General features: G+C 46.1%; 1 protein-coding gene across 1 annotated transcript in view; it reads left to right on the top strand.

Annotated features, from left to right (window-relative positions):
• Nucleotides 1–21,781, top strand: part of UTP20 (UTP20 small subunit processome component) — a 187,324-nt gene extending 165,543 nt beyond the window's left edge. The window contains exons 56-62 of the mRNA XM_073545021.1: nt 74–206; nt 9,519–9,703; nt 16,777–16,848; nt 17,248–17,493; nt 17,887–18,013; nt 21,092–21,237; nt 21,386–21,781. Of these exons, the coding sequence (XP_073401122.1) occupies nt 74–206; nt 9,519–9,703; nt 16,777–16,848; nt 17,248–17,493; nt 17,887–18,013; nt 21,092–21,237; nt 21,386–21,541 (1,065 nt within the window). The 3' untranslated portion in view covers nt 21,542–21,781. The remainder of the gene's footprint in view (nt 1–73; nt 207–9,518; nt 9,704–16,776; nt 16,849–17,247; nt 17,494–17,886; nt 18,014–21,091; nt 21,238–21,385) is intronic.
• Nucleotides 21,782–24,250: the final 2,469 nt, after the last annotated feature.

Genomic DNA, 24,250 nt, shown 5'->3' with positions numbered 1-24,250 from the left:
CTTAAAGTCTCCCCTTCTTAACTAAAAGGTCTATGGTCATTTACCTCCCACTTCATTCCCTTATTTACTGCAGATAGAGGAAGAGACTGAAGAAAAGGCTGCGGACAGATTGCTGTTCAGTTTGCTGACCCTTCTTACAAAGCTGATCAAGGAATGCAATGTTATGCAGCTACCCAAGCACAGGGAGATCACGCACAAAATATGCGGTAAGGGCGCATATCTATTCTACATTTACACTTGGCTGCCATGTTCAACATCCTATGAAAAACAATTACCCAATTTACTGCAAAACTGTATTGTAGCTTTTGCAAAAAGGCATGTGTAGAACACATCTCTAAGGATCAGGCAGTTTTTCGTTGTGTGTTTTTTTTTGATACTTTCGTTTTTTTCATTGCTTTCATTCAAGAACCTTGAAGACAGAGATGTATCAATATAAATGCTCGCCACCCAGGCATAGAACAGGTCAATAGCTAATGTAGTATAGCTACAGTATGTATCTGCTGTATGTGGAGGGAGCTCAGCGCCATAGCACCCTCTGCACCTGAAGACCCTTTCTCAGGACATGGATATGTACTTTTGCAGGAAGGAGCTAAACTTAAATGCATCCACCAAGTTTTTTAAGTGGAACCCATTTCGGGAAATAGACATTTTTTTCAGTGTTCTATAGTGCTACACGTCGCCAGGCACCTTCTCTTTGTCATTTTGGCTTGCCAGAGACCTCTTTATTTAGGTTCTGGTGTTTCCCAAGCGGTAAACTCCTCAAGAATGGTGCACTCACTTCTTTTAAAGGGAACCACATCATGTCCAATACCTGTCACTACTGACTGCTCACTCTGCACTGATGCATTACAGAGTGGGGTGTGATAACAGCCACCGCTCTGTGCTGTGAGCAATGACTGTAACCCCGTCTGCACGCTTGCATGACTGAAGGTCGGCGGTTTCCCAGAGATACAAAATGAATTTTCTTCTGGTTACACTGGTTTCTCAACTGCAGCTGGGCACCTTATAGGATTGACTCCATATCTGCAGCTATTTAACCTCACCGATTCCCTTTAACCACTTCACATCTTTTTAAACCTGAAGCGGTTAAAGACGTTCAAAAGATTGAACTTATTGACAGCAAGTTGTTTTGTCGTAGAAATATATATGTTCAATCTTTTGAGCATTTTTAGGGCGATTTTTATGCAATTACCCTTAAAGGTAGGTAAAAAATGCTCAAAATAAGATACTGTTCCCTCAATTAGTAAGGTTAATGTGTGTTTTCTCCTTTCGCCACATTGGGGGACACAGGACCGTGGGTGTATGCTGCTGCCACTAGGAGACTGACATTAAGCTTTGCCCAACTGCGGCTTTTCGACTTTGCCCGCAGTTGGGCAAAGCATACTGCACATGCGCTAGCTATGAATGCTTAGCGCACACGCAAAAAATGGCGTACACCTACTCCAATTCAGCAATAACCTGTGGACGGCGGGCAAGGATGGGGAGGCGGCACACATCGGGAACACCGCCCATCGGAGCGGACCAACCTCGTTTTCATCGCCCGCCAAAGGGTAGGTGACAGATTCCCTTTAAGTGAATACAAAAAGGGTTAGCTCCTACTCTGCAGTATACCCCACCCACTGGCTCCGGATCCAGCCAGTTCAGGCTTAGTGTCCGTAGGTGGCACACGGGGTCTAGGGTATAATTACATAAAAAATTTCACATTTCTTTTATATTCGTTAAAAAGAATGAGAACAAATAATTAAGTACAAGTAAAGATGCTATAGGGTTTTTACTGGATGAAAAGGGTGAAGTGATCAAAAATGCTGAGAAGACTGAACTTTTAAATTCCTATTTTGTATCTGTGTTCTCTAAAAAGGCAATTGTAACATCAATTGATGATCATGGTGCCATTGACGGAATAAAAGAATCCACACCATCTATAAAACGAGAGATGATGAGGGAACACTTAGCTAATTTAAATGAATTTAAATTTCCTTGTCCAGATGAATTACATCCTAGGGTACTGAAAGAGTTAGCAGAGGAAATTGCAGAACCATTAGCCAGAATCTTTGAAAAGTCCTTGAAAATAGGAGAAGTCCCAGAAGATTGGAGAAGCACAAATGTTGTTCCTATCTTCAAAAAAGGAAAGGTTTTTCGTCCAGTAATTTTGCGTCTGCACAGCCCCTGTGCCGTCATTCCGCCCTTATCTGGGCATTGGCTACACATTCCCACTGCCCAGGTGCCAACGAGGCACTGGTACTTTCCTTCCCAGCGTTCTCCAGTTTTTGGAGGAGCAGAACATCCCAGAAGATTGGCGAAGGGCGAATGTCCCTATCTTCAAAAAAAGGAGAAATGGAGCCAGGAAATTACAGGCCAGTGAGCCTTACTTCTATACTGGGAAAGATCTTTGAACAAATTATTAAACAGCATGTATGTAAGTGCTTTTAAAGAATACAGTAATTAACCAGAGCCAGCATGGGTTTATAGCAAAGAAGTCATGCCAGACTAATCTTATTTCCTTCTATGATGCAAGCACTGACTTGGTGGATCAGGGAAATGCAATAGATTCAGTATACATCGACTTCAACAAAGCATTTGATAAAGTATTATTGAAAAAATGACCAAGTATGGGATTGACAAGACTGCAGTTAGGTGCATTCGTTAACTGGCTCAATGTTCGATCTCAAAGAGTTGTAATAAATGGTTGCACACCAATTGGAATTGTTTCACGTGGAGTACCACAAGGCTCTGTCCTGGCCCCAATGTTATTTAACATTTTTATAAATGATCTAGATAAGAGAACTAAAGGTAAACTAATCATATTTGCAGACTAAGCTAAACTTGGAGGAAGACAGAGAAAGGATTCAGAAGGATCTAGATAAGTTTAAACAATGGGCATTGATTAATAGAATGGTATTTAACAGGGAGAAATGCAAGATTCTACATTTGGGCAAGAAAAATGAAAATTACATCTACAGAATGAGAGGAATAGATTGAAGCAACAGCACGTGTGAAAAAGACTTTGGTATACTAATAGATCACAGACTACACATGAGTAAATAGTGTGATGCAGCAGCAAAAAAGGCAAACACAGTTCTAGGATGTATTAAGAAAGAACCTAGATCATGTGAAGTAATTATCCCCCTCTACTCCTCCTTGGTCAGGCCTCATCTGGAATACTGTGTCCAGTTCTGGGCACCATATTTTAAAAAAGTCATTGGAAAACTGGAGCAAGTTCAGAGAAGAGCTACCAGGATGGTGAGCGGACTGCAAAGCGTATCCTACAAGGAACGGTTGAAGGATTTGGGAATATTTAGCATGTAAAAAAGAAGGCTAAGAGGAGACTTAATAGCGGTCTACAAATATCTGAAGGGATGCCATAGTGTAGAGGGATCACCCTTATTCTCATTTGCATGTTGAAACACGAGAGGCAATTGAATGAAACTGAAAGAGAGAAGATACAGATTAGATATTAGAAAAAAAAAATTTTGGTAGTGAGGGTGATCAATGAGTTAACAGGCTGCAACGAGAGGTCGTGAGTTCTCCTTCTATGGAAGTTTTCAAACAGAGGCTGGACAGACATCTGTCTGAGATGATTTAGGGAATCCTGCATTGAGCAGAAGGCTGGAAACCATGACCCAGGAGATCCCTTCTAATGCTAACATTCTATGATGGTGTATATACATAAAAGGGACAGTTGTATGAGTCAGTATATTACCAAATACCAATAATAACAAATTATTATTTTCTCTGATTTCTGACCTGATAAGCTGATAGCACTGATTGCTTGACCGGCTAGTGTTATTCATTACTTGCCATGTAACTATATATCATATATGACAGGCAAGAACTAATCTATAAATGTTTTTTATCCACTAGTAAAAATTGGCTTTGCATGAAAAGGATTAGCCAACAATTTAATTGATAGTGAGTGTATCTTCAGCATTTCCATAGTGTGGCTTCACTTGACTAATTCACCAATTTTGTTGCATGCGGAGTAATGAATAGCACTAACTTGGTGGCCAAGCAGTCAGTTTAATCAATCTAGCAGCCCACAAATGAGAGAGTGAAGAATAGAATCCTTTTTTATCCTTGGTATTTGCAGTGAGTAATACGGACTCTGACAACTGTCCCTTTTATGTATGTACACTTTCTTATACTTGTCCTAACTTAATTGTTTCTTGTTCTTTTTAGTTAATATTAAATAACATTACATCTTAATCTTAAATATCAGGTTAGCAAGAAGAGTCTGACAGCTGGCGGGCAGCATCACTGCCGGGTTGGATTGTTGTCTGTTACTGTAGAGATGCATAGGTCCTTACAGGAGCTGTAAGCACAATTTGGAAATGTTACTTTCATATTGAAATATAACAATGGCTGCAGTCTCTGCCTAGCTTTAGAGGAATACATGAATCATCATTAAAAACATTATTACTCTGTCGCCTTATTGGGGGACACAGAACCGTGGGTGTTATGCTGCTGTCCACTAGGAGGCGACACTATGCATAATCTGAAAAAGATTAACTTTGGCTCCTCCTCTGCAGTATACACCCCTGGACGGCATCAGCCTTCTCCAGTTTTTGCTTAGTGTCGCAAGGAGGCACACCTTTTTTTCTTTTTTTCCTTTCGTCGGAACAGATGAAGAAAAGTGGGTCTCCAGCGAGACTCCCGGCATGGCTCCTTCCTTGGCCCCCTTTTTAGGGGTGCCCAGTTGAAGTAGAGATGGCGGTTCCCCATGTCGCTCCTTCCCCAGTCCCTCGGGTACTGGTCCGAAGTTGAGACCCCCCCCTCCTTCCCCAACCCCCTTCAGGGTCTGGGTTGAGGTTGAGGCAAGGATGAAGACCCCCTGACAGTGACAGACGCACCCTCCCTAATCCCCCGCAGGGGGCATTAGGTTGAGACGCCGCAGGTAGGGTCGGAGTACAGACAGCATTCTGTACCAGGGACCCCAGCCCAGCTGTGGGATCCTGCTGGGGCCGGGGGAGGGTGCAGGCAGACGTGGCACAGCAGAGACAGGGCTTTCTGCGCCCCTGCCTCTGCAGCAGCAGTGGCTCCATGGCGCTCCAGGGACCCCCCACACAGGAACCGCTAGCACTGCTGCCCCCACCGCTAGCCAGTCGCCCATTCTGGGGGGGGTCCGGTGCAAATCCGACCCCCTCCCGGACTACCGCGCCGCTCTGGAGCCCTCCTGGGCATCAGGCCTGTAATTTAGACCGCGGCTTCGGCCTAGCCGAAGCCGCCGCCTTTTCCCCGCCCCCGGCCCGCCCCTGGCCCGCCCCCCCGGATGACAAAAATGACACTGCAGTGTCATAGAAGGGGCGGATCGAGGCAGGAAGGGAGCGCTTTTACATGGCCCAGCGCGCCCTTTTCCAGCTCTCCGCCCCCTTCCCTCTCCACCTCAGAATCCGGTGGCCATCTTGCTGCACCTGGAGGAAGGCAGCACAGAGTCTCCGGGGGGCACAGGACATGGGGCTTATCAGCGCTGGACCTAAGGGGAGGACCGGTGGGGTAAGATCACAGCTGGGTCCTTGGTACTCAGCTGTGAATTCCTATAACCTATAGCGCTCTCCTACTCCTTTTTCCTCTGCGTAGATACCCCTGTAGGGTCTCTATTAATCAGCCTAGGTACTATGTCGGGCTCAAAGAAAAGAACCAGGCAAGACTGCTTTTATGCAGTCTGCACAGCCTGCAAGGCCACTCTCCCCAGCGGCAGCACGTATCCGCACTGCCGGGACTGTACCCAAAAAACCGGAGCAGAACCCCAAGAAGTCCCTACCAACGCTTCTGCGACCACTACTGCGTCGGAATGGGCAACTCAGATGTCGCAGTCTATGACACAGTCTATAGATAACCTGACCTCCACATTACTGCAGGCTCTGCAGGGTCATGTCTCGGCTATGAACGTTACCCAGCAAAGGGACGTCCGGTCTCATGATCAGGACGCTTCCGACAGTTCGAGGCGTAAGCGGACCCACAGGTCGCGTTCAGCTGTGTCCTCACATAGATGCGGATCTCCACAATGATCCCAGACTACGGGAAACCTCCGCTCTAGTTCGCCCGCTAGGGAGCTCCTTAGCGATGCGCAGGACTCAGAGGGCATATGTGACTCCAATTCAGATAACGAAACAGAGAACGCTTTGCTCCCTTGTCCCCCTAGCAATACTGCGATAGTTGAGGATATCGTCTCTTCCATCCTTCGGGTGCTGGACATCTCAGATCCAACACCGGAAGCACCAGAACACAACATTTCCTTTGAAAGTGTTCAGAAACCATCGAAGGTCTTCCCTAATCACCCGGAATTTCAAAAAATCCTTTCTAAGCATTTTTCGCAGCCTGAGAAAAAATTCGCCAATCGCAAGTATTTGGAAGCAAAATACCACTTTCCACAGAAAGACACCAAGGATTGGACAGATCCGCCTGAAGTGGACCCTCCAGTCTCTGGGCTGGCAGCACAAACGCTTCTCTCGCTGCCGGACAGATCAACCCTCAAGGACACGGCAGACAGACAAGTCGAACGCATGGCTCGTTCAATCTTTGAAGCGGCAGGTGCCTCTTTGGCTCCCGCATTTGCTTTAGTCTGGGCAGCCAAGGCCATCATGGCTTGGGCTGCTCTATTGCAAAAGGGCCTTCAAGCTTCAAATCCTCAGATGGCGGACCAGGCGGTGCAAATTGCAGTGGTGGCAGATTACATGGTCCTTGCAGCGTTGGACTCTGCAAGAGGAATAGCGGGAATAGCATCAAACGCCATTACAATCCGGCGTATTCTCTGGCTAAGAGAATGGAAAGCGGATGCGGCCTCAAAAAAGTCCCTAACAAATCTCCCGTACTTCAGTGGCCGTCTTTTCGGTGAAAAGCTGGATACAATGATATCCAATGCTACCGGGGGCAAAAGTACTTCCCTCCCTCAACTAAGACCAAAACGCAGGTTTAACAGGCGTAATCAATCACGTTTCCGATCCTTTCGGAATTCTTCGGGCTGGTCCGTCTCACGCCCAGCACAAAACCGTAATCGTTCCCCCCGCAGGGACAACACACGGCGGCACAGAGGCCGGACAGGAACTGGCAATCAAAGGCAAGCCAGGCAAAACCTAAAGGAGGAAAACCTCAGACTTTTCCCTCGTCCTGACTCATGCCCTCTCGAAGACACCCCACTTGTTGGCGGACGACTGCTACTCTTTCAGCAGGTCTGGCTGCCTATTACAGAAGACATGTGGGTCAAGGAAATAGTGTCTTCAGGATACAAAATCGAGTTTACTACCAGCCCACCGCACAGGTTTTTTCCCTCTGTCCCTCCAAAATCCCCGCTCAAAGCTCAGGCCTTCCGTCAAGCGGTTTCTTCCCTCCTGCGAGCAGGAGTCATAGTGCCAGTCCCAGCAGAAGAGCGCTTCCGAGGGTTCTACTCCAACCTGTTCGTGGTGCCCAAGAAGGGAGGCAGCGTCCGACCCATACTAGATCCCGAAGTCTTCGGTCAGATCTGTCATCGTTGGGGGACCCCGGACGTGGATCTGATGGCATCCCATCTCAATGCCAAGGTTCCCAATTTCATGGCCAGGACGCGCGATTCGCGATCGCTCGGAGCAGATGCCCTGATTCAGGACTGGACCCAGTTCCAGCTTCTGTACATTTTTCCACCCCTCCCCCTGATCTCTAGAGTCCTGAGGAAGATCAAACAAGAGGGTGTTCCCACCATTCTGATCGCTCCAGACTGGCCCAGGCGTACATGGTACGCCGACGTCGTGCAACTCACAGCAGACGCTCCCTGGCGTCTCCCCACACGTCCCGACCTCCTGTCACAAGGCCCATTCTTCCACCAGAACTCAGGGGCTCTCAATTTGACGGCGTGGCCATTGAGACCTGGGTTTTGACCCAAGCAGGTTTTTCACCGGACGTTGTTAAAACCATGATCAGGGCTCGAAAGCCAACATCAGCCAGGATTTACTATCGTACCTGGAAGGTTTTTCTTCACATGGTGCGACTCTCGTGGGCAGATTCCACTTCCCTATTCTCTTCCAAAGGCCCTCGGGTTCCTTCAGTCAGGCCTAGACGCCGGGCTATCCCTGGGCTCGCTGAAGAGCCAGGTGTCAGCGCTTTCAGTGCTCTTTCAGAGGCGTATTGCTAACAAGCCGCAAGTGTAGACTTTTCTCCAAGGGGTTTCCCGATTGGGTTCCCCCCTACAAACGTCCGTTGGAGACGTGGGACCTCAACCTGGTCTTGACAGCACTACAGTCACCTCCTTTTGAACCCCTTAGGGTGGTCTCACTCCGCTTTCTATCGCAGAAAGTGGTTTTTCCTGGTGGCAATCACCTCGCTACGCAGGGTGTCTGAACTTTCAGCTCTTTCCTGCAGACAACCCTTCCTGGTTTTTCATCAGGACAAGGTGGTTCTCCGTACAGTACCATCCTTCCTTCCGAAGGTCGGGTCCAGCTTCCACCTCAATGAGGAAATATCACTACCGTCTCTTTGCCCGGCTCCCGTTCATAGGCTAGAGAAGGCTCTGCATACGCTTGACCTTGTCAGGGCATTGCGTGTTTACGTGTCTAGGACTGCTCCTTTCCGGAAGTCTGATTCACTTTTCCTTCTTCCAGAAGGCGTTCGCAAGGGCCTACCGGCTTCCAAAGCCACCCTTGCTAGGTGGATCAAGTCCACCATTCAAGAGGCTTACCGCCTCAACAATTCTCCTCTTCCGGCCGGTATCACGGCACACTCTACGCGGGCGGTAGGGGCCTCTTGGGCCATTCGGCATCAAGCCTTAGCACATCAAGTGTGTAAGGCAGCCACTTGGACTAGCCTGCACACATTTACAAAACACTACAGAGTGCATACCCAGTCCTCAGCGGATGCGAGCCTGGGTAGACGGGTCCTAGGCGGCAGTACTCCAAGTCTAGGGGACTGTCAGCACAATATTCGTCCACTGCTTCCCACCCAGGGACTGCTTTAGGACGTCCCACGGTTCTGTGTCCCCCAATAAGGCGACAGAGTAAAGGAGATTTTTGTGTACTCACCGTAAAATCTCTTTCTCTTAGCCTTTAATTGGGGGACACAGCTCCCACCCTGTAGCCCTTGCGGGCCGTTGTTACGGTTGGGTTCTCATATTGTTGTTTGAGCCTGTTTATAGTAGCCTTTTTTTTTACAGGCATGGTTATGTTTCTGGTATATTCCTCCTAATGCTTTTGCACAAAACTGGAGAAGGCTGACGCCGTCCAGGGGTGTATACTGCAGAGGAGGAGCCAAAGTTAATCTTTTTCAGATTATGCATAGTGTCGCCTCCTAGTGGACAGCAGCATAACACCCACGGTTCTGTGTCCCCCAATTAAAGGCTAAGAGAAAGATTTTACGGTGAGTACACAAAAATCTCCTTTTTCTATTGCTAAACACCTTTATTAACTTATTTGTATTAAGGATTCTATCAGTTAAGTCTGATTTACTGACATGAAGTTGGTGCTGACTTCCTTCATGTTCTATGCAACTATTACCTTGCCCCCACCATGATACTTGAATGTACAGCTCAATCTAATGTCCTATTCTTAATATTTCAGCTCATGTTCAGGCCCATTTATGGTACCCCCATAGTTGGGTCTGGCTAACTTCCTCACAGATTTTTGGACAGCTGTTTTCTCTTCAAAAACCAGAAGAACTGATCAGTAAGTGGACGTCCAGGAAGGTAAAGAAGAAGAAAGCTGAACCCTCTGACTTTTTATTAGCCGATCAGCTAGAAGCGAGGGTAACTAAGCTTTATGTTGTGTTTTGGCCACATGGTGCTTTTTTAAGCGTTAAAAATTAAACAATACTAACAAAATGTATCCTCACAATGCAATTACCATAATGAACGCCCAAATTACACCGTTACTATACATAAAAATTTGAGCTACCATATATACTCGAATATAAGCCGAGATTTTTCAGCCCATTTTTTTGAGCTGAAAGTCCCCCTCTCGGCTTATATTCGAGTCATATACACCGGGGGGTCAGAGGGGGCGGGGGTGTCAGGTCATACTTACCCATCCTGACGCTGTCTCTTGAGCCCCCAGCTTCTCCGCGCGCTCTGTTCCTGCCTTCACCGGTCACGTGGCACCGCTCATTAAAACTCATGAATATGCGCATATTCATGAGTTTTAATGAGCGGCATCACATGACCGCTGAACGCAGGAAGAGAGAGCGCGGAGAAGCTTGGGGCTCAAGCGACAGCGTCAGGACGGGTAAGTATAGCGATACTCACCTGTCCTGCGTCCATGGCTTCTTGCTGCTGTCTGTCATCGGTCAGTGACTTGAGACAGCAGAGGGCGCGGTGACGTGATTAGTGCGCGCCGCGCCCCCTGCAGTCTGAACGTCACTGACTGATGACGTGGCAGATAGCGGTGAGCAGCCATGGACGCAGGACAGGTGAGTATCTGACACCCAGCGACGGAGAGGTGAGTATGTCATTTTTTTTTTTTATTTTTACATGCTGCAGCAGCGGCAGCACATGGGGGAATAATCTTTAGGAGCTTCTAATGGGGGCAGTATATGGGGGAACAATCTATGGAGCTTCTTATGGGGGGCAGTATATGGGGGAATAATCTATGGAGCTGCTTATGGGGGCAGTATATGGGGGAACAATATGGAGCTTCTAATGGGGGCAGCATATGGGGGAATAATCTATGGAGCTTCTAATGGGGGCAGCATATGGAGGAATAATCTATGGAGCTTCTTATGGGGGCAGTATATGGGGGAACAATCTATGGAGCTTCTTCTGGGGACACCATATGGGGGAATAATCTATGGAGCATTTTCCACCCTAGGCTTATACTCGAGTCAATAAGTTTTCCCAGTTTTTTGTGGCAAAATTAGGGGGTCGGCTTATACTCGGGTCGGCTTATACACGAGTATATACAGTATTTAACCGTTTTTTTTATTCTTTATTTGAGACAGTATTTTTACATATTAATTTTTCATTAAAAAATAACATTGAAGATTTGAGACAAACCAAGGCAGTATCATGATAGATTTCCATTGCAAATCTTGTATCTCATCCTTTATTATTATTGCAACAAGTATTATAGTATATTAAACTGTAATCCAATATATCATAGTAAGAATACAACCTCATATTCCTACATAAAAAATGTTTTTGGTCAAGTAGGGTATAAGCCATCCAATAATTACAAGGTGACCTCTGATGGATGGACCATAGCTGTAGTGACTCATCTATGTGCCCAAAAGCCTCAGGGAGACTGGGAAAGAGAGGATCCTGCTTGTTTTTCAATAAAACCTGTCTGGGCAGATGAGTGGATAATCGTGCACAGCCGATGGGGCATGCCCCCCCCCCCCCAATGCATATTGCATAAAATATACTGACCTTGCCAGCACCTATATTATTAACCCCTTTCTACCATTGAACGTACTATCCCGTCCATGTCATCTGGGACTTAATTCCCATGGATGGGATAGTACGTCATGGCATTTAATGCGACATCGCGACTAAGTCACAGTGATCGCATTAACATTCCGACACCATCTTACCTCATGGAAGAATGGTGTCGGCATCCCGGCGTCTGTCCCCGGCCTCCCGTTCGCTGTGATTGGCTGTTCAATTCTGAACAGCCAGTCACAGCTTCTCTCATTGTTTCAGCCAATGAAGTCCTAGGCTAGGATCGAGAACTAATGTAAAACCCCCCAGATTGCCGGTAGTACCGCGCTATGCCCTGCCGATACTTGCTGAATCGGTGATGCAATAGAACCGATCCTGAAGACAGATCGTCAGGACAGTCCTAGCAGGGCCTGCAGGAGCTGATTGGCGCGATCAATGTCATCGTCGATCGCACCAATCACAGGGCACAGCTGTGGTCACGGTGTGACTGCTCTATGCCCTTCTGGTGACCTAGCTGTGACCTGCCTAGGATAGGAGCAATCCTAGGCAGTTGCCATGGTCACCAGGGCCAGCAGTGATTGGTGGGATCGATGTGATCATTCGATCCCACCAATGACAGGTCACAGCAGCGGTGTGAACGCTCAGTGACCTGTCAGTCACCTGTCTGACTAATCTGCAGGGGTCCTCACTGTAGCTGAGGATTCCTGCAGAGCAGTCACATAGTCAGAGCTCCTCTTGTGCTGGGATTTGTGGTGCCACAGTAGCCTGTAACACCACAATCCCTGAAGACAGAAGAAAGAAAAAAGGAGAGAATACAACTGTTAGGGCAGGGATCAACACTTATCTCTCTTCATCCACCCCAATCCCCCCATCCCCTCTCTTTACCCCCTCTTTTTACCCCCTTTCCACCCCCCTTTGCGCCTCCTCCGTGCTCACATTTAGCAGCCGGGGAGCATTGATTGGTGACGCAGTTCACCGATCAACACTCATGCTCGCTTTTTTTTCCCTCAGCCCCTTTGCGGCAACTCCGTGCACACATCCTGTAGCCGCCAAACTTAGAAAAGTGATGCAGTTCACTTATCAGAGCTTGTGCCTGCCATTTTCTATTTTTTTTCACCCCACCTTTGGGCCACCTGACTACAAGCGTAAGTGTTGACCCCTGATCCCTGCCGATCTCTCTTCATCCCCCCTCCCCCCCCCTTTGAGCCGCCTCCGTGTGCACATTTAGCAGCCGCAGAATTTTGATAAGTGACGCAGTTCACTTATTCAGAGCTTGTGCCGGCTGTTTTCCATTTTTCTTTTTCACCCCCCCCCCCCCATGCGCCACCCCCGTGCGCACATCCAGCGGCCGCCAAATTTTGATAAGTGACGCAGTTCACTTGTCAGAGCTGGGGCCTGCTGTTTTAGACTGGATTGAACCCCCTGAGTGTCCTTCTGTCCTGGTAGTGAGTGGGAAAATTGTGTGGGATTTGGTGCACCCACTGCTGGATAAAGATTATCACCTCTACACCAATAACTTCTATACTAGCATCCCACTCTACAAATCCCTCTCTGCGCAAGGTACCACAGCCTGCGGTACTGTCCGCAAAAATCAGAGAGGCCTCCTGAAAACGCTACTGGGGCAGATGCTAAGAAGGGGTGACAGCAGAGCCCAATGTAGCGACCACCTGCTGGTGGTCAAGTACAAGGACAAAAGGGATTTCCTTCTCTTGACCACCATACACGGTTATGGCAGCGCCCTCAGCACTGTACGGGGTACCTCCTACACAGGTCTGCAAACCAGACTGTGCACTGGGGTACAACAAAAACATAGGGGGCGTTGATCTCTCCGATCAACTCCTCCAACCGTACAATGCTTTGAGAAAAGCCAGGGTGTGGTACAAAAAGCTGGCCGTGCACATCATACAAATGGCAATGCTCAATGCTTTCCTGCTGTCACAATGTGCACGCCACACCGATACGTCATACCTTCAGTTCCAGGAGGTAGTTGTTAAGACCCTGATATTTGGCACTTCAGAAGGAGCAGGCCTCAGTACTTCCGGAACTGAAGGTGCTCGTAACGTACCAGGTCAGCAATTTCCCGCCAACTGAAAGAAAAGGTAAGCCGCAAAAAAGGTGCCAAGTGTGTTACAAAAGGGGAATACGCAAGGACACAACTTAGCAATGTGACACCTGCCCCGAAAAACCTGGCCTGTGTATGAAGGATTGCTTCAAATTGTGCCACACCCCCATGCACTACTAATTTACTTTACAGGAAACAGATTAGCTCCAAAAGATAAGTTCCTTGGGGGTCTAGTTTGCAAAATGATGTCACTTGTGTTTTTTTTTTTTGTTTTGTTTTTTTTTACGGTTTAGGCACATCAGGGGCTCTGCAAAAGGAGCATGACACCCACAGACCATTCCATCAAAGTCTGCATTTCAAAACGTCACTACTTCCCTTTTGAATCCCGATGTGTGCCCAAACAGTTTTTTTCCCACATATGGAGTACCAGCGTACTTAAGACAAATTGAACAACAACTGTTGGGGTCCAATTTCTTCTGTTACCCTTGGGAAAATTAAAAATTGGGGACTAAAATATCATTTTTGTGGGTAAAAAATAGGATTTTTTATTTTCACGCCCGGGCATTATAAACTTGAGTGAAACACTTAGGGGTTCAAAGTTCTCACCACACATCTAGATAAGTTCCTTAGGGGGTCTAGTCTCCAAAATGGTGTCACTTGTGGGGGGTTTCCACTGTTTAGGCACATCAGGGGCTTGTCAAACGCGACATGGCATCTGATCTCAATTCCAGCCAATTTGAGTTTGAAAAAAATCAAACGGCGCTCCTTCCCTTCCGAGCCCTACTGTGTGCCAAAACAGTGTCCTCACACACACACACACACACACACACACACACACACACACACACACACACACACACACACACACAGCCAAAACAGTGTCCCCCCCACACACACACACAGATATGGGGTATCAGCGTACTCAGGACAAATTGGACAACTTTTGGGGTCCACTTTCTCCTTTTACCCTTGGGAAAATAAAAAAAAGTTGCTAAAAGATCATTTTGTCACTAAAAAGTTCATTTTTTCCTTTCACTTTGCTTCTGCTCCTGTGAAACACCTGGAGAACGTTCTCAGAATCGCCAAGATCCGTTAAAGCGTTCTAGAGTTGTTACCTCATAAAGGGACAGTGGTCAGAATTGTAAAAATTGGCCCGGGCATTGAAGTGCAAACCACCCTTGGGTGTTAAGGGGCTAAATTACTGCACATGTGCTCATATGCTATGGCCAGTATACAGATATACTACAGTTGTGGCCAAAAGGATTGACACCCCTGCAATTTTGTCAGATAATACTCAATTTCTTCCTGAAAATTATTGTAAACACAAATTCTTTGCTATTATTATCTTCATTTAATTTGTCTTAAATGAAAAAACACAAAAAGAATTGTCCTAAAGCCAAATTGGATCTAATTCCTCACCAAACATAAAAAAGAGGGTGGACAAAAGTATTGGCACTGTTCGAAAAATCATGTGATGCTTCTCTAATTTGTGTAATTGACAGCACCTGTAACTTACCTGTGGCACCTAACAGGTGTTGGCAATAACTAAATCACACTTGCAGCCAGTTGACATGGATCAAAGTTGACTCAACCTCTGTCCTGTGTCCTTGTGTGTACCACATTGAGCATGGAGAAAAGAAAGAAGACCAAAGAACCGTCTGAGGACTTGAGAAACCAAATTGTGAGGAAGCATGTGCAATCTCAAGGCTACAAGTCCATCTCCAAAGACCTGAATGTTCCTGTGTCTACCGTGAGCAGTGTCATCAAGAAGTTTAAAGCCCATGGCACTGTGGCTAACCTCCCTAGATGTGGACGGAAAAGAAAAATTGACAAGAGATTTCAACGCAAGATTGTGCGGATGTTGGATAAAGAACCTCGACTAACATCCAAACAAGTTCAAGCTGCCCTGCAGTCCGAGGGTACAACAGTGTCAACCCGTACTATCCGTCGGCATCTGAATGAAAAGGGACTGTTTGGTAGGAGACCCAGGAAGACCCCACTTCTTACCCCTAGACATAAAAAAAGCCAGGCTGGAGTTTGCCAAAACTTACCTGAAAAAGCCTAAAACGTTTTGGAAGAATGTTCTCTGGTCAGATGAGACAAAAGTAGAGCTTTTTGGGCAAAGGCATCAACATAGAGTTTACAGGAGAAAAAAAGAGGCATTCAAAGAAAAGAACACTGTCCCTACAGTCAAACATGGTGGAGGTTCCCTGATGTTTTGGGGTTGCTTTGCTGCCTTTGGCACTGGACTGCTTGACTGTGTGCATGGCATTATGATGTCTGAAGACTACCAACAAATTTTGCAGCATAATGTAGGGCCCAGTGTGAGAAAGCTGGGTCTCCCTCAGAGGGTCATGGGTCTTCCAGCAGGACAATGACCCAAAACACACTTCAAAAAGCACTAGAAAATGGTTTGAGAGAGAGCACTGGAGACTTCTATGGTGGCCAGCAATGAGTCCAGACCTGAATCCCATAGAACACCTGTGGAGAGATCTAAAAATGACAGTTTGGAGAAGGCACCCTTCAAATATCAGGGACCTGGAGCAGTTTGCCAAAGAAGAATGGTCTAAAATTCCAGCAGAGCATTGTAAGAAACTCATGGATGGTTACCGGAAGCGGTTGGTCGCAGTTACTTTGGCTAAAGGTTGTGCAACCAAGTATTAGGCTGAAGGTGCCAATACTTTTGTCTGGCCCATTTTTAGAGTTTTGTGTGAAATGTTCAATGTTTTGCTTTTTGCTTCATTCTCTTTTGTGTTTTTTCATTTAAGACAAATTAAATGAAGATAATAATACCAATGAATTTGTGATTGCAATCATTTTCAGGAAGAAACTGAGTATTACCTGACAGAATTGCAGGGGTGTCAATACTTTTGGCCACAACTGTATATAAACAGAACTAGGCAACACCCTTTAATTATCGAATACATCAATTCCCCCATCTCTACACACATTAAAAAGAGAAATATGTACACTTGTTCCCTTGTGAAGACCTCTTCCATGACCTCACGTTACTCCTCTCAACAGCTATCATGATGCAGGTCAAGACCGCCATGAAGGCTTTAATGTAGTTCTATCCTCAACAATGAGTCGTGCTTTTGTCTTGGACGCAAAGATAGGCAGAGATTCATCTGCAAACCATGTGAGAAACACGAAGGTGCCTTCATGAGGGAACGTCACATCAAGTCCTATTCCCTGGATTATAGTGTGGGGTAGCACCCCTTCTGGTCTAATGTATGGGTCTGTGTTTTGTGAATTAAAAAAGGATCGTTTCCATCATTTCTTATGTTATTGAACTCCGTTTTGTTTCTAATAAAAATCATCTTGGAAAAGCATGTGCATTTATAAAATGACTTGAAATCACCTTTATATGAATTTCTTTTCACAGATGAAAGATCTTGCTCTTGTCTTCTGCCATCAACTGCAATCAAAATTTCTTGACCAGGCACTAGGGGAACAGGTAAGTTAATAAAAAATGGATGATCACATATTGCCATGTTGGCACATTGCTTGGGCACCCTGTAAAATGTATAGGGAGTATAACCCAAATAACTATCTGGTTAAAAGTCCCTTTTACAGACTAGTAAGGTTTTTACTGCTGTTGTACACTTTAATAATAATAATCTTTATTTTTATATAGCGCTAGCATATTCCACAGCGCTTTACAGTTTGCACACATTATCATCGCTGTCCCCGATGGGGCTCACAATCTAAATTCCCTATCAGTATGTCTTTGGAATGTGGGAGGAAACCGGGAGGAAAAGTTCACGTGTGTCCATTTAGTATTGTGTGCAGAGAACATAGAGAATTTCTGCAATAAAGGATCAAGAATTTCCAGTCCTCTACTTTTTCTTTCTAGGTCATAAAGAACTTGTTGTTTGTTGCAAAAGTGATCTATCTCCTTCATCCGGAAGTGGAGAACACCCAAGACCATACTGAAGAGCAAAATGATGATCACTGTGAACGAGGCGATGCTTCTGGGGATGACGAAGGCACTGCAAAAGAGTCACAGGATGAGAATCCTGCCACCTTAACGTGGCTTATGAAGAAGCTGTCCGTACTCGCCAAGCGAGAAGCAGCACGCACACCCAAAAATCCATTAAAAGTTAGTTTTAAATGTTCCACTTTATTTTATGTAGTGGTCTTACATTATGAAATCTATCTGTACAAACCTCCAAATTTCCTCTACAGTTAAATAACTAAATGAGACAATTCTAGCCGCCCGCAGCCGCCACTTGGACCATACAGAACTATAGCGTTCTTGGGATTTTAGAAAAAAATGGAGCTGCAGGATCCGTAAATATATTATCAATACATTAGTCATAGATTTAAAAAAAAAAAAAAAAAAGAGTGAGGGATAATTCTTCTATATGGAAAGAAAGTACACCCCATTTCTGAAAGATTGTAGATTCCTTGCATGTTATATTCTGTAGGGGTGATTGTTTAATTTGGACATTTTCTTAATCGATATATAACCTTATTAATTTTTCTGCCACAGAGAATTTGTGTATTTAAATTCTTGGGAGCAATAGCAGTAGATCTGGGAGAAGAGAAAGTCAAGCCATTCCTGTCAATGATCATTGCTCCACTATTCCGAGAGCTGAACAGCACGTACGCCGACCAAGGTGAGAAGCAGCCATATGTCACTTCACTGTTTTTTTTCAGGTCGTAATTCTTTATGGGAACCCATAAAGTTTGTTTTCCTATCCTAATGGTATTGTATGTCCACAATAGTCTATGATAAAATACTGGTTATAACTGTAAGTTTGTTTCAAAGTTGATTGTCTATGTAATACTAGCATGATAAAGTGCTAGTCTACTACTCGTAGTTTTCCCACAGATATGGCATAGCAGTGTTTTTCTTTCATTCTTAGTAGATTTTCCCAAGGGTGACTAACTAAAGGAATTTTTCGAGTGAATTTTTAAATTAAATTGTATTGTATATAAAAAAAATAAATAAATTCCAGAAATGCAGAGGAGAAAGAGAAACGTTAGTACTAGAGTTGAGCGACTTTGGTCGGATCGGGTTTCATGAAACAAAATTTGGGTCAGATGAAACTGGTCCGACTAGGGCAAAAAAAGTCGGAGTTTCGTCCGACTCAATGCCGACTTTTATTCCCCATTGACTTGCATTGGGGCGGGTTTCGGACGAAACTCCGACTTTTTTTTGCCCTAGTCGGACCAGTTTCATCTGACCCAAATTTTGTTTCATGAACCTGATCCGACCAAAGTCGCTCAACTCTAGTTAGTACACATCTAAACAGCAGAAGTGTGACAAGTATTTTTCCACCCAAACCGTGTTTTGTTTTACTTTTGGTATGCAGTAGGGAAAGAGTTTAAAAACAATAGCGCAATAGGATCTCATCCATGTAAAAAAATAAAATATATAGTTATATATATCTCAATTGATAAGGAGAATTACTCCCCTTAGATACAGGCTACTGCAGACCCAGAAAGATGCCAAGATACTGATAGTGGAGAAGAATGGGTAATTTGTGTGCTGCCTGGATGGGAAAGGTTGTTAGGCTGGGTTCAGACTGCGTTTTGGCGGTCCATTAGACTGACTGCATTACACCGCGGCATAACGCAATATAACGCAGCCATTAATGCTGCCATAGACTGCCATAACACGGCGCATTGCTAAAGCATGTCAAAATCGGCATGCGTTATCAATGTGCCGTCATGCTGTGACGGACCCTCAGACGCGGTCTGCAGCGTCCGAGGGTGCGTCACTGCTAGCGCAGATGAAGCATTTGCTCTAGCGGGAGCTCATAACGCGATTGCGTTATGCAATCGCATTAACGCAGTCCTTCAATGCAATGCGTTGAATGGACTGCATTAACGCAGTATGAACCTGGCCTTACATGGATGGAGTCAGAGACCCATTATTCTTCACTATGGGTATCTAGACTTCTTCTATAGCATCCGTCAATGGAACGTTGTACATGCCGTCAGGATCTGTGACCAGAATGGTATAGATAAGGAGAAGCTGAGAAGAATGATATATAGGTTTGTGGGAAAAGGATTCAGTATGACTTGTTTTATTCATTGAAATCCTGGTGTTTACAAACATTGGAGTCCAGTGGGTGGTCCTCTTCAGTGTGACAACTATCTCTGCATGCACAGACATACTGGGGAGACTTGTCAATCACTGAATAAGACCGCCCACTGGACATTTATACAAATAAAATGCTAGTTTTATGGAAACTTTTCCCACAAAAATGCAACTCAATCAAATCTTTTCTTCCTGCTTTACAACACACTGACTGCAGATCGGATACCATTTTGGGCATGACCGGTTGCCATTAAAAATATGCAATACTACAACTACTTGAATAAGATTAATCATTGAAATATCCTAATGGAGCATATGAAATTTTGGTAAATCTGGTGTTACATTTAAATCAAATGTAAAATACTTGTTTGCATGAGGCCTGTTGTGTGATTTTTTTTTTTTTTAGCATGCCAACAATTTTATGGACTTAACCCCTTCATGATCGGCGTGTTTTTCGTTTTTCCGCTCCCTTTCTTCCCAGTGCCATAAGTTTATTTTTCTGTCAATATGGCCATGAGAGGGTTTATTTTTTCGTGGGACAAGTTGTACTTTTGAACGACACCATTGGTTTTCATGTTGTGTACTATAAAACGGGAAAAAGTTCCAAGTGCGGTGAAATTGCAAAAAAAAAGTGCAATCCCACACTTGTTTTTTGTTTGGCCTTTTTGCTAGGTTCACTAATTGCTAAAACTGACCTGCCATTATGATTCTCCAGGGCATTACGAGTTCATAGACACCATGTCTAGGTTCTTTTTTTATCTAAGTGGTGAAAACAAAATCCAAACTTTGCTAAAAAAATAAATAAATAAATAAATAAAAAAATTGCGCCATTTTCCGAGACCCGTAGCATCTCCATTTTTTGTCATTTCAAGTTGGATGAGGGCTTATTTTTTGCGTGCCGAGCTTATGTTTTTAATGATACCATGTTGGTGCAGACACAATCTTTTGATCGTCCGTTATTGCATTTTAATGAAATGTCGTGGCGACCAAAAAACGTAATTCTGGCATTTTGATTCTTTTTTTTCCCGCTGCGCCGTTTAGTGATCCGGTTAATGCTTTTTTTTTTTATTGATCGGGCGATTTTTCTTTAACTTTTGGCATGCTTCAATTGGAGACTAGAAGCTGCCATAGCCTGATCGACTCTGCTACATAGAGGCGATGCTCAGATCACCTCTATGTAGCAGAATTAGAGACTTGCTTTGAGCACCGACCACCGGGTGGCGCTCATAGCAATTTGGCACCAACAACCATAGAGGTCTCAAGGAGACCTCTGGCTGTCATGCCGAAACACCGGTGACCCGCGATCACGTGACGCTGGTCACTTGTGAGCGTATCTCCGTCCGGAAGCACTTGTTAAATGCCGCTGTCAGCGTTTGACAGCGACATTTAACTAGTTAATAGCCGCGAGTGGATCTCGATTCCACCTGCGGCTATTGCGGGCACATGTCAGCTGTTCAAAACAGCTGACGTCCCTGCTTTAAGGTGGGCTCATCACTGGAGCCCACATCAAAGTGGGTGATACTGACATCGGCGTATTAATACGTCCGATGTCAGTAAGGGGTGTTAAGCAATAGCAATCAAAAAATATAAGTGATGTCTCTATTTAGAATGTTGTCATATTTTGACCAAATCTTGTCTATTTGTTCAGATCCCACACTGAAAAACCTGTCTCAAGAAATCATTGAGCTTCTGAAGAGCTTGGTTGGATTGGAGTGTTTCTCCTTGTCTTTTGCTGCCGTACAGAAACAAGCCAATCTAAGGAGGGTTAAGAGGAAAAAGCAGAAAGCATTACAGGTACAGTATCTGTTTCTGATGGGAAATATGGGCAAGGAGTAGAGGAAGACAGCTAGTTTAGAGCAAATTCTAATCCAATATGATTTGTGTATTGGAATATAACAGTAGTTTGTGGCATAGTACCCATAAGAATGTGTCTGTCTTTTAGGCGGTCGCAAACCCTGATGTTGCAGCCAAGAAAAAGCTTAAGAAGCACAGAAATCAAATTGAAGCTAAAAAGAGGAAGATAGAATGCCTGCGACCTGGATTTAGAGCGAAGAAGGCACGCAGCCATGCACTCAAAGACTTGGCAATGGTGGAATAATACCATGGATACATAGAATACATAAACATTGTTGGGGACATGTCTGAAAACAAGAAAAACTTTCACATTTGCCTGTGAAAAAAAAAAATTGAGACTGGTTTCTAAGGAAAATAAGAATTTTTCTCTATAAACTAAATTTTGTACATGGATCTGACAGTGTTGTGCTGCTATGGAAAAACATATTAAGTACAGTTTAATGTACACCTTGAAGTTTTCTTATTAAAAAACTTCTAATTCTTATCGAAATGGTGTTTTTTTTGTGTATGTAATTTGACAGATGTATCACCAGACACTGTCAAGCTTTTACCTTAGAGTTCATCCAGCTTTTAGTTGTTACTTTTGTTTTTATTGATCTTATATTCAACAAAATGATTTATTTTCTTAGTTAAAACAAAAAGCAGATGAGAAGAACTTGGAGTTTACATATTAAAGAGAACCTGTCATCAGCTTTTTGCATACTAACCCCTGCATGACCCAGCCTATTTTGACCTTAATGACCTGGCCATTTTTTCTCGTTCGCCTTATTGGGGGACACAGAGACCATGGGTGTATGCTGTGCTGCCACTAGGAGGCTGACACTATGCACAAAAAAAGGTTAGCTCCTCCTCCGCAGTATACACCCCACCGACCGGCAGGGAATTCCTCAGTTTAGCTTAGTGTCAGTAGGAGGTGGACACGGGTCTTTCATTAGACCCATATCTACCTCGTTGTGCGTCGTTCCTTTTCAGGTTCCCGGAGGGATACAGTGTGAACAGTCACAACTGTACTCCCACAAAGAGACTATGAGTACGGCGTGTACTGCCACCCCGTATCCTCATAGGTCTCTACAGCAGGACCAGGAGACCGTACACGGATGTGTGTCAGGCGATCCAGATGGTCCTCGTCCCCCGCCTCCCACCCACTCGCCTACCAGAGCCTGTCGGTTGGATGAGGCGCGGATACTCTTCGTGACAACACACACTGGATGAAGGTACCTTTATTATAGTGACGGAGGGTAAGTATGAGGCCCGGGTCCCATTCTCCTCGGCAGCCCCAGAGGTCACTGTGGCGGTACTGCGACGCCTCCGCGCCGCCCGCGCTTCCCGGCGGCCGCCGCATTTAATTCAGGCCCCGGCTTCTCGGCCTGTTCTGCCGCAACTTGCCCCCAGTGCATTTCTAGGGGGGGGGGGTTTCTCCCTTCCGGCCCCAGCGAGCCTCAGGAGCGGTCACCGCGGCAGTGCTGCGGGGCATCCGCGCCGCCCCGTGCTGACAGGCGGCCGCCTCATCTAATCCAGGCCCCGGCTTCATCTTGGGCCTTGTCCTGCGTCGCGGCCACGCCCCCCGCCTTCTTTCTCGGGCGGGCTTTCCTCCCGCCCGCTTTAAGCCTGCCCACCGCCTTCTCCCCTCACGCCAAGTCTCCCCGAGGCGGCGCTGTCTCCACCCACCCCAGTCTGGATAGGACGGCGCCATTTTTAACATCGGCGGTTAGCCCCGCCCATCTTCTTCCTCGGTCTCTGCAGGGAAGTGCGCGCTTCCTGCTCTGTTCTCAGGCTGCCGCCATTTTCACAGCCTGTCAGCCGGACGCTGTCTTATCTGCCGTGCCCCCTGCAAGCCCAGACAAGCCGTGCACTTCATTTGCTGGAAGCTGCGACAGGACACCGGACCGTGAGTAGCTCTGCGACTGCAGACTGACACCCTCCTCTGCCTCCTGTCCCCCAACCTTCCGGCACTGCCTCAGTGACTGTCCGTCAGTATGTCTAATTCTAAGTCTGACCGCCTTCGTCCTCCTGCCTCCTCTTGCACCTTAGTTAAGTACTTTGCGTGCTCTTCTTGCAATCGCAAACTTCCCTCAGGTCAGTCCACTTCCCTCTGCCTGGATTGTAGCAACCCTATTCAGCCTGACGCCGACCAGGAGCCATCTAGGACCCCAGGCGAGAGTGAACCCCCCCCATGCCTGGCTGGGCCTCGTCTCTATCACAGTCAGTGGCAGACCTCACCAGGGTGTCTCAGACCCTAGTAGCCGTCCTGGATAAGCTGCCCCTGGACACCTCTACAGGGTCCAGCAGGTCCCGAGAGATTCCATCTGAGTCGGCCAGCGATAGTCGCAAAAGACCCAGGCAGGATCCCCAGCCGGATTCCTCTCCTCGCCCCATGTCACCACATAGTCCTTCTCGGCAGCATCCCTCCCGGGCCTCCTCTCCCGAGTCAGGTGAAGCGCTCTCGGACAGATCATCTGAGGGGATCTTAGAGCTGGATTCGGATCAGGATGCGAACCTGAGGGTTACTGTGCAGAACCTCATTGCAGCGATCCACCAGACCTTCGACATTGCTGACCCCCCTGCGAAATCCTCAAATCAGGAGGTTTCGTTCAGACGGGAGGAAACACCCTCCAGGGTATTCCCTTTACATTCCGAGTTTGGAAAGATTTTTACCAGAGAAAGAGGGGATCTGACCAGACGCTTTCAACGAGGGAAGCGTCTCGGCGTTCTGTACCCGTTTGCTAAAGAGCTCACGGACAACTGGTCTGCTTCTCCCTCGGTCGATCCGGCCGTGTCCAGGCTTTCTAATAACACGGTTCTCCCGCTTTCAGGCGTGGCGTCTCTTAGGGATTCTAATGATGGGATCATAGAATCCCTAGCGAAGTCTGCCTTCGAAGCGGCTTCGACGGCGGTATGCCCAATTTTTGCTTCATTTTAGGCAGCAAAAGCCATAGCCACTTGGGCAGAGGAT

The sequence above is a fragment of the Dendrobates tinctorius genome, unplaced genomic scaffold (genome assembly GCF_039654945.1).
Source record: "Dendrobates tinctorius isolate UK_male_01 unplaced genomic scaffold, ASM3965494v1 ptg000139l, whole genome shotgun sequence".
NCBI lineage: Eukaryota > Metazoa > Chordata > Amphibia > Anura > Dendrobatidae > Dendrobates > Dendrobates tinctorius.
The sequence above is the reverse complement of the archived record's forward strand: the minus strand, read 5'-3'. Positions and strand labels throughout refer to the sequence as shown.